Source organism: Saccostrea cucullata, unplaced genomic scaffold, assembly GCF_032062105.1.
Source record: "Saccostrea cucullata isolate Sc308-1 unplaced genomic scaffold, CSIRO_AGI_Scuc_v1 ctg12091, whole genome shotgun sequence".
Taxonomy (NCBI): Eukaryota; Metazoa; Mollusca; class Bivalvia; order Ostreida; family Ostreidae; genus Saccostrea; species Saccostrea cuccullata.
In genome coordinates this window covers 8,627-19,205 of record NW_026922076.1, presented here as the reverse complement: position 1 = coordinate 19,205, position 10,579 = coordinate 8,627, and the positions used below count along the sequence as shown (strand labels likewise).

Genomic DNA, 10,579 nt, shown 5'->3' with positions numbered 1-10,579 from the left:
GTGAAGTGTTTTTTTTTTTTTTTACAGAAATTTATAAAATAGTTTCTGTTTTGTGTAAGGTGACATGTTTTGTTTTTTACAGAAATTTATAAAATAGTTTCTGTTTTGTGTAAGGTGACATGTTTTGTTTTTTACAGAAATTTATAAAATAGTTTCTGTTTTGTGTAAGGTGACATGTTTTGTTTTTTACAGGAATTTATAAAATAGTTTCTGTTTTGTGTAAGGTGACATGTTTTGTTTTTTACAGAAATTTACAAAATAGTTTCACAGAAGCAGATTCGTGATAGCCCGGACGATGATAATTCACCGAGTAACAATGTACAGACAATTCACGTGGCCCCGACCGACAACAACGCCCCCAAACAACAGAAATGTTGTAACGTCTGAGGGGGGGCCCACCACCAGGCATCAGGAACCAAACAACAACAAAGGGAGATCACTCGTTTCAGCATCACTATTGTCAAAGTGCTCCGGATTTCAAGTGTTTACATATCATTTGACGAGTGGTTAGGGTGGAGTGAAGACAAGAGTTCTGTTTTCCTGATTATGTTATTTTGCTATGAATTGTTCTTTTTTTTATGTACATATAGTTATGGTTAATGAACTGTGTCGAGAAATTGGATTTATATGTTAATGTTATTACCCAGAATGCAACACTTTGGTGGCTATTTTGTTTCTTAATGAATATTGATGCATTTTTGCTACATGTATGTACAACTTTGATGCGGACCTAAAACTTTGTGAAACAAGTATACTGCCCAAGAAAGATGGTAAAATATTTTGTTGCTAAATTAGAATGCTAACTGAATTGCGGTAAGGGAGATTTCTTGAGAATGTTTCCACTTGAGGAAGTGCATTGTTCAATATATTATGTCATGTTTTTTTTTTTTTTTAATGACAGACAGGGCAAGTTAAAATATTGCATAAACAGCTGTGTGCTTATGTCTGTAAACGATTTGTGAAATTCTTTTTACCATTTTTCTTTTTTAATCATTAAGTGTAGATTTCACAAAATGAACAAAAGAAAAGGAAATGCATGGCCGTTTTGAATTGTGCATTTAAACACTAAAATTGCTGCAGATAATTATTTATGTTTGTGTAGACATGTACAGATAAATTTAAACTGTTCACTGTAATAATACTGATGCTGAAATGAGGGGTGGATTCCGATATTTCTTTAAAACATGATAACATTATAACATAATATGAGGAGTGGATCCTCATTTTTTGTTCAGACTTGAATATTTGAGAACTATCATTTTTGACCATCAAATGTTATAAATTTATGGAAGAAAGAGAATTTATTTTGTAAGTGATGGTCACTGCATTTTTAATTTTTATACTAAATCTGGCTTTACCATTCGCCTTGGTCCTAGAAGGATCAATGAAAAGTTTGTTGTTTAATTTATTTATCAGATTCGATATTCAAAAAAAAGACATCCATTTTTTTTTTTATGTTAGAAATCAATGTCAAAAAAATTTAAAGGCTTTCATTTTGTGGACATAGAATTATAAATCAATTTTGCTAAAATATTGTCTTTTTTGAAGTTTGCTCATAAGAATTACAAACATTGATGTTTTGGGCAGAATATATAAAAAGTTGAAATGAAATTTTGTTTTCCAAAAAAGAAAAATTAGAAAACAACAAGGAGAAAAAAATGCTCACACACATGATTGGATAATGGGAACATACCTACATAATGTGAAAATGATGTTTTGTTGACCTACATAATGTGAAAACGAGGCGGTTGGCCTACATGATGTTAAAATGAGGCTTTGTTGACCTACATAATTTTAAAATGAGGCCTCTTTGATCTACGTTAATGTGAAAATAAGGCTTCAACTAAAGTGCTATACTTATATTTATTGGTTTTTGTATACATATAATATCAAAAAAGAACAAGCTAGTTGTGTACAACAGTGACTTTTTATTTATTTTCTTTACAATGTAACTTGTCTAATTGTGTCAAAAATGAAATTGTTGAACATACAGTAGGAAGGCTGTAATATGTAATGTAGTCAGATATCAAAACGTCTGATAATGAAGAGTTACCGCCCTTTATGTCCAAGATGAATTCTGTGCGGTGGTTTGGTGCAGATGTTAGATTTGACACTGTGAAGGGGAGTTATCATTTGATATAACAAACTCTCAGTTTAAACTGTTGGTATACAAATTGTAACATTTTCTCTGTATAATATTTTTAAGCTATACTAAATTTATCAAACTGCAGTTTACTAGATTTTTAATTCATTCCAGATATTCATACAATGAGCTATTTTTTTCTTTATTTTTTCACACCTTTACTATAATTCTGCATGTTTTGTTTATTATCGGCATTCAGTGAGAGAATGGGTCTGTCAGGACCAAAGAATTTATGTGTGAATGTGAGAGGTATTATTAAACACTGGAATAAATATATGAAATATGACGGGGAATTTTTTCTTTTTTTCTGTCTTGATGCCTTACGGGAAGATGAGGCTTTGGAATTAATTGGAACATTTAAGGAATGTTTCTCAAGTTTTGTGTGAGCTATTGGTGTGTGAATCACACAGACTTGTCACATAGGCATATTTCATGAAGCGCGCTAGCAAAAGACGACAAAATAGGAGGCTCCAGAACCACTGGGCCTGAAAAGTTGAAACATCACAGGTACTTGAGTCTTGGTTTATAAAAAAAAATATTTTTGTATCATATAAATATTCCTTTTTTTTTACATATAAATCAGGAAGGTACATACATATTCATAAAACCACTACTCAAGTACCTATGTGGAAGCATGCTGGGGTAGTGTAGATTCTAAGTTTTTAAATTTATGACCCGGGGTTTAGGGAGGAACGAGAATAGGTAATCCAAGTTTTTCATTGAAACGTATTGTAAAAATATTTAAAAGACATATCTTCAAGAACCTTTGGGCCAGAAAATCTGAAACTGGGGAAGCATCCTGGGAAAGTGTAGATTTTGCATTATCCAAATTATGGCCCTTGGTGGTAGACAAGTGGGGTGGGATTACAATAGGTATTACAAAGGGGAAATCTGGTATAGAATCATCGTCTCAAGCCACGGTCCGGAATCCAGAATAGAAGAGGATCGTACATTTTGGCCGTGGTTTGCGACGATGGTAAAGAATGTAGCATGACCAAAGTTACTCAGGTGAGCGATGTGGTCCTTTAAGTGTCTCGGGTTGGATAAAAGAGCGACCTCGCTCACAGCCAGAGGATAAAAGTAGTGTTTACTAAGTTATTTATTCAACTCGATCTAAAACAAATCAATCGCATCATCTCGGGCCTTTCCGTAAAAGGTCGGAAAAACCTTGTTTTGATTACCGCTCGCCGAAAAGGTCCGAGAAGTTGCGATTGAGGAGACTTCCAATCGATTTATAAGACCTAGTCTATTTATAGATATGACAGGTGCGTGATTCAGGTTTGTTTGTAAACATTACACACAATGGCCAGACTGGCAGTTTCTACATGATTGTTTAATATCATGGCTATAAAAAGACACCTTAGCAGTATGATTATTTATTTTTGTCCATTTACGTTATTTAAATGTTGACTCATAAAAAGTTTTTAAAATTTCTCCCTAAATCGGCTTATATATAAATGTTGATGTTTTATAATTTAGTTTAAAGGCAGATATAACGGGGAAGGAATATACACGTGTTTGGGATATAGAGTTCTATCTTCATTTTTGTTGATGTTGTTGTTTTTGTTGATTATTTTCTTGGTGATCCAGTGCTAGCAATCTTAATATTTCTATCGATTAAAGGATTAATTGTGCATAAAATGCAGAAAGCATCTAAATGTACCCACAGGACGTGTGAGCACTGTAAAAACCAACCAAATCCCCCGACATATTCAGAAGATGAATACGACTTCTTGGCGAAAGGTTTGTACAATGCATTTTAGTATTGGATATATTTCAAAAACTATGTAAATTTTGTTAAGTTATTTCTTTTTTCTTCTGGTTGAATGCGAAAGAGAATATTGAGCAAATATAATATTTTTTTTTTAACTTTTATATCATGTTCGTTTAAATTTTCATAGGCGAAACCAAATTGTAAGTGGGGAGGTGGGGGCTAAAAAGTACGAGGGGTTAAACCAAATTTATTTTACACGCCTATTTTTATGTCAATCAGCACTTAAAAGTGTATAGGAGGCTAAGCCCCCAGCCTCTGATTCGAACCCTATGCTTAATTTTCAAGAATCCCTGTCTACTCGAATGTACGAGCGTATGCAAAAGTTAGTTAAGCGCAACAGAATATTTGGCAACTTTTGAGGACAATGATTTACTTAATACCATTTTTATTTCGTAAAAACATAATTTAAATCTTGATTTGAAAACCATAACGTATTTCAAAGTCATGTCAACAGTAATTTTCTTCTTACTGATTTTTAAAAACACATTATTCAAAGTAGAATAATGAGCACTGTTACAACGCACTTTGAAAAATTACGCACTTTGAAAAATTTTTTCAAAGTGCGTTAATTTTTGGGACCAGGTTAACGCACTTTGAAAATTTTTTTCAAAGTGCGTTGAATTTGGGACCAAATCAACGCACTTTGAAAAAAATTTTCAAAGTGCGTTAAGACTGTACATCATAATTTTACACCATGTAAACATTTAACGCACTTTGAAAAAATTTTCATGAAACAAAAGGAATTAGACTTACATGTATATTTTAGAAATAGACAACAGTATTACCCCCTCGCAACGTATGATGGGATATAGTGATGCGATTATGTGTGTTATTACTTTATGTGTATGTTTTTTTTTATCTGTGTGGAATTGACGTAATTTGTATCGCGATCGATGTCAAATGCTGCCTTGATTTACTGAACATGCTTTTTGGGAAGGAATGCTCCGCTTTGCGGTGCCCTTACCTTGATGTGTTTCTTTCTAAAAACTGATGGATTGAAGAAAACCTAGAAACGGACAACGAAGAAAAGACTGGCTGAATTAAGGTCTATCAGCTTAACTCTTTATCATTCCCACCCAGATGTATCTATTTCTATAACTCGTAAACTTAAGTGTCAATGATATTTGGAAAAAAGAGCATTCTAAATACAGTATAAGCACTGTACAAGGAAGTCTGTAGTAAATCGAAATTTTGTTCTTTTAAATCTCAAAGTCTATTTATGTTCATTTTCAGGAAAATCAGAATATTAATAACATTAATTACATTTAATTATATTAAGTACCTGTCTGCTTTTCGATGTTAATTTGATACCATATCTGATATTCTCTCTGTTAACCTCCAGGTATTTAACTTTCATGATATTTTCATAGGAATTGTTCATTTAACATGTATCTAATATCTTTTCTCATGTTTTACGCAAATAAATAAAGCATATATAAATTAATAAAATACAATTATTTAGTTTTAAATAGCTTTAAAATTGGTGAAAAATAAGCATTTTTTTTTCGTTTTTTTGTCTATAAACATATGCCCCCCCCCCCGTGAAACACAAAAAAACTTTGGCATAAATTTGTAAAATGACAGTCCATATTATCTGTAAAAAGGAATTTTTGTTTCACGGGGGGGGGGGGGGGTAAAAATATTTTCAGTTTTCCGTTGATTTCTATAGTGGAAAACACAAGTTTTGCCAAAATTATAGAGTTATCTCTCTTTGGTATCCCAAATAAGTAAGGTTTTATAAAAATTCATATAAATATGTATAAAAATTTTGAGAATCATTCCAAGATGTTAACTTTTGAGAATTGACTTAGAGATAGGCGGAAGAATAATACTATCGTTCGTAGTTCTTTACGACCTTGAATGTTGACCTTTTGACCCCAAATTCAAAAGGGGTCTTCCTAAGGCCACAGGGATTCTGTTATGTTAAATTTCATTGCAAAAGCCTAAAGGGTTGTCGAGATATCGTGTGGAAACGAAAGCGTTACACAAAGACGGATGGACGGACAGCTAGACGGACGGACGGACCCAAATTAATATCCCCCACTTTTCAAGCGGGGGACAAAAAGTATCAAATCAGGTTCAAATGATAAGTTATCATACTTAAGATTTGTAGGAATATTGACTAAGCCATGCAGAATTTTTTTTTCAAAGTGCGTTAATATGGTCCATATTAACGCACTTTGAAAAAAAAAGTTTTTTTTCAAAGTGCGTTAACCTGGTCCCAAAAATTAACGCACTTTGAAAAATTTTTTCAAAGTGCGTAATTTTTTCAAAGTGCGTTGCCACAGAGCACACAAGATCCTGTTCTAAAAATATAATGATCTGATCTCCTGACAATGGTTGACGATTTTTATATTGGTAGACAGTTTTTCTAATAGGGTGATGATTCCTTTAATAATTAATATTTCTTGCAGTTGTGCTGATTGGATGATGATTCCTTTTATATTTGTTACAGTTTTACTGATTGGATGACGATTTGGTTTATATTTGTTACAATTTTGCTGATTGGGTGATAATTTCATTTATATTTGTAACAGTTGTGCTGATTTGGTGACGATTCCTTTTATATATTGTAACAGTTGTGCTGATTGGGTGACGATTCCTTTTTTGTTACAGTTGTTCTGATTGGTGACAGCGGTGTTGGTAAGAGTAATCTTTTGTCAAGATACACCAGAAATGAGTTCAGTCTAGAGACCAAGACTACGATTGGAGTAGAATTCGCCACCAGGTAGGAACTCTTCAGTGAGTGGAAGGGGGGAATTTAAATTTTTGAATGAATGAATTTTTCTCCCGAATAAAACTTTTTAATTATATATTTGCAGTAAAAAGTTATTAATTACGTGATATTTTTATAGATTCGGATTTTAAAATTGAACTAAAATCATTATGAATAAAATTAACTATAATCGTATTATGTGTAAAATCATCGAATTAAATATGCTCTTGATCTGATGTTTTAGGAGTGTCACATTAATGCTCTTGATCTGATGTATTAGGAGTGTACACATTAATGGTCTTGATCTGATGTTTTAGGAGTGTACACATTAATGCTCTTAATCTGATGTTTTAGGAGTGTACACATTAATGCTCTTGATCTGATGTTTTAGGAGTGTACACATTAATGCTCTTGATCTGATGTTTTAGGAGTGTACACATTAATGCTCTTGATCTGATATTTTAGGAGTGTACACATTAATGCTCTTGATCTGATGTTTTAGGAGTGTACACATTAATGCTCTTGATCTGATGTTTTAGGAGTGTACACATTAATGCTCTTGATCTGATGTTTTAGGAGTGTACACATTAATGCTCTTGATCTGATGTTTTAGGAGTGTCACATTAATGCTCTTGATCTGATGTTTTAGGAGTGTACACATTAATGCTCTTGATCTGATGGTTTAGGAGTGTCACATTAATGCTCTTGATCTGATATTTTAGGAGTGTACACATTAATGCTCTTGATCTGATGTTTTAGGAGTGTACACATTAATGCTCTTGATCTGATATTTTAGGAGTGTACACATTAATGCTCTTGATCTGATGTTTTAGGAGTGTACACATTAATGGTCAAACGCTGAAAGCACAGATCTGGGACACCGCGGGGCAGGACAGATACAGAGCCATTACTAACGCGTAAGTACACAGAAATCTATTCAATGCGTAAGTACACAGGTACACAGAAATCTAATGTGTAAGTACACAGAAAATACAAAGAAAACTACAGTAATGCGTAAGTAGTAGTACACGGAAAAAAAAACAAAACAAAAACAAAAACAAAAAAAACTACTGCGAAAGTACACATAAAAACTAATGCGTAAGTATACATGTACTCAGAAATATAATGCTGAAGTACATAGAAAACTAATGTGTAATTTCACAGAAAACTTATGCTACACAATAATGAATACAGAGATCAAGTGTCTTATTACACAGAAAACAAATGAATTGTGTAAAAATTAAAATACAAGAAAAATTTCGCATGAAATGTAATATCAATACATCGTAAGATCATAAACAAACTTCAACAAAACAGACATTTAAAATAATTTTCAAACCCCTTTTTAAGCAAATGCATATATAGAAATATATTTATTTTAATTGCAGATACTACAGAAAAGCTGTCGGCGTTGTGATGGTTTACGATATTGCAAAACGAGTGACATTTGATAATTTAGATAAATGGCTGAAGGAAGTGCGTGACTTTACCGATGATGACGTCATTTTATTATTGGTAGGAAATAAAACGGATCTTCGTCATTTGCGTGCTGTGTCGTCACATGAAGCTCAGCAGTATGCAGGTAATCTAAAAAACAAATGTTTACCATTTATTATAGCAAAATAAAAAAAAGCATTACTTTGTATTGAAATACTCGTAATCCATGAAAAGGCCTTTTTAAGCATTTGTGGTGTCTATACACTTGATAGAAATATATTTAAGTGATAAATTGTCACAGAGTTGTTTGGTTTCCATTTCTCTTTTTTTTATTGAAACAGACAGTTCAAATGGGATTTTATTTTTAAATCATAGTTCTTTTATGTTCTATGTTCCCCGCTTCTTGTATATAATTGTACATGACTGTATATACTAGTATGTGTACCCATTTGTGTCATTCTAGAGAAAAACAGAATGTCTTTCATTGAAACCTCGGCTTTAGACACTACACACGTAGAGACGGCATTCCAGACAATTTTATCAGGTGAATATAACATTTATTTACCTTCTTCAATAATTGTAGCATTCATGATTCAATGACATGAGCATAATTGTAACACAGTTTTTATTCTATATACAATGTCTATGAATAATTGCACACAATTTTTTGTATTTATTTATCCCCATACCACATGTTCTCTTAAACGTCAACATTTTAAAAATGCCACCTAAATAATATAAAAAATCAAATAAATTGTTTCGGCCTATACATTCCACTTTTTCGTCAGAAAACGCATTTTTCTATTTAAAATTATTTCAGATACTCCAAACGTTAACATCAATTAAATATACGAGTATGTTTTTCGACAATAAGTGATGCCTTGTTTTCAACGTTTCAAAACTGTTATTTTATGAAAGTATTTGGTTTTATTCAATTGATTATCAGGAGTTATCTTTCGCTGTTCAGGGGTACATCCTTACGGTTTTAAAAAAAATATTTGTTTTAAATATATAATTCTACGTTTTGCCTACGAAAATTGAATGAGAAATAAAAAAAGGGGACGATTTCCGTATAATTTTTAAGTAAAGTAGTTCATTGCAGCAGTTCTACGTTCACTTGGTTTTACAAATCAATTCCTGAATCACCAAAAAGTAACTATTAATAATTAATATTTTTTTTAATTATAATTTTCAGAAATCTACTCCATGGTTTCACAAAAAAGCATGAAGGACGATACAGGTGGTTTCACACTCACCAGTGAGCTACAGTCGTATGACGTCACAGAGACTGAAAACGAAAAGGACGGAAAGAGAAAGTGTTGTATTATCATGTGACACACTGTTTGTTATCACGTGACAAACAAGTTATCACGTGACACGGAGTACATTGTCATGTGACATAAGGCATGTCATCACGTGACCGGCATTACAATGACCACCATTTGTTTTCATTTACCTGCTGTGTCTCCACAATCACAGTGGCTACGTAAAGAACTACTAAAATCAAATTCAAATACATGTAGCAAGCTTAGCATTTACCTCTTACCATGAAATATATTTTCTCTACATTTTTAAAAATAAATTTCTGCTTTACCCCTTTTAAATTAATGATAACATCATATTTGTGTGTAATCTCTCTTTATTTGTGCGTAAGCTCGCCCAAGACCCACCATACATTCTTGTATAAGTTCATATCCATGACAATCCTAAAAGCTGCCTTGTATTTAATAATAAGTTATATTTTATATGCTATTGATGTGTACTGACTTAAATCATGAATCCTTAAACAGTAAGCGCTTTGTTTGCTGCTTCTGAAAATTCCGCATTGCTTTTAATCTTGACATGCATATCCATTTTCAAGTAACTATTTTCCATCTTTTAATTAACCTGCGTTCAATCCGACACACTGTTTATTTCTGCATTTGTGTCGAAGTGCCTTATGTTTTGGACAGGTTTCACTTTACTTCCACTTTCTGATAGGCTTAAAGATGAATGATTGGCACAGATATGTTTTACAACATTACTTCATCTGTTAAAGCTTTTTTAGTGTGTGAGCGATAAACTGTATGACTGTGTTCATTGAAAACATATAAACATTTTTTTTTATAAATAATGTTTAGATCTAAATGAAGAAATTCCAAGAGTGAATTTCTGATAGAGCAAAAAATAAGATGTGTATTCTTGAGGAAATAGAAAAATCAGTATCATAATGCTTATTATGTATTTTTATTGCTTACAAATTAATATACGTTATGTTATAATGTTATGCAAATAAAAAAAAATCCGGTGTTAAACTGGTGTACATTGTTAATGGAATTATATATATGTATTGATCACATCATTTTGGGTTTTCTTTTTATTTTTGTTACATTTAAAAAGAATAAAAATCGTGAGTAGTATAACGGGTCTAGATAGCCCGGAAGATTCTGATTGGCTGAGAGAAATCATGTGATCAGTTCTGAGGTTGAGGGGATAAATGGGTCAACTGAGTGGAGTTCTAACCCTAACC

At 32.3% G+C, this 10,579-nt stretch overlaps 1 protein-coding gene across 1 annotated transcript; it reads left to right on the top strand.

The window, feature by feature from the left end:
• The first annotated feature begins 3,240 nt into the window (after nt 1–3,240).
• LOC134261153 (ras-related protein Rab-11A-like) lies at nt 3,241–9,518 on the top strand. Its single transcript, XM_062743609.1, has 6 exons — nt 3,241–3,886; nt 6,534–6,645; nt 7,467–7,550; nt 8,022–8,215; nt 8,534–8,614; nt 9,266–9,518. The coding sequence occupies exons 1-6, from the start codon at nt 3,784–3,786 to the stop codon at nt 9,403–9,405; spliced, it is 714 nt and encodes a 237-aa protein (XP_062599593.1). The 5' UTR covers nt 3,241–3,783; the 3' UTR covers nt 9,406–9,518.
• Nucleotides 9,519–10,579: the final 1,061 nt, after the last annotated feature.

What these genes read in the sequence shown, in the direction of transcription:
- LOC134261153 (XM_062743609.1), top strand. Translation starts at nt 3,784, where the DNA reads ATGCAGAAAGCATCTAAATGTACCCACAGGACGTGTGAGCACTGTAAA. An exon ending in GGAGTAGAATTCGCCACCAG is followed by an intron (nt 6,646 to 7,466) that starts GTAGGAACTCTT and finishes CTGATGTTTTAG; the next exon opens with GAGTGTACACATTAATGGTC. An exon ending in TACAGAGCCATTACTAACGC is followed by an intron (nt 7,551 to 8,021) that starts GTAAGTACACAG and finishes TTTTAATTGCAG; the next exon opens with ATACTACAGAAAAGCTGTCG.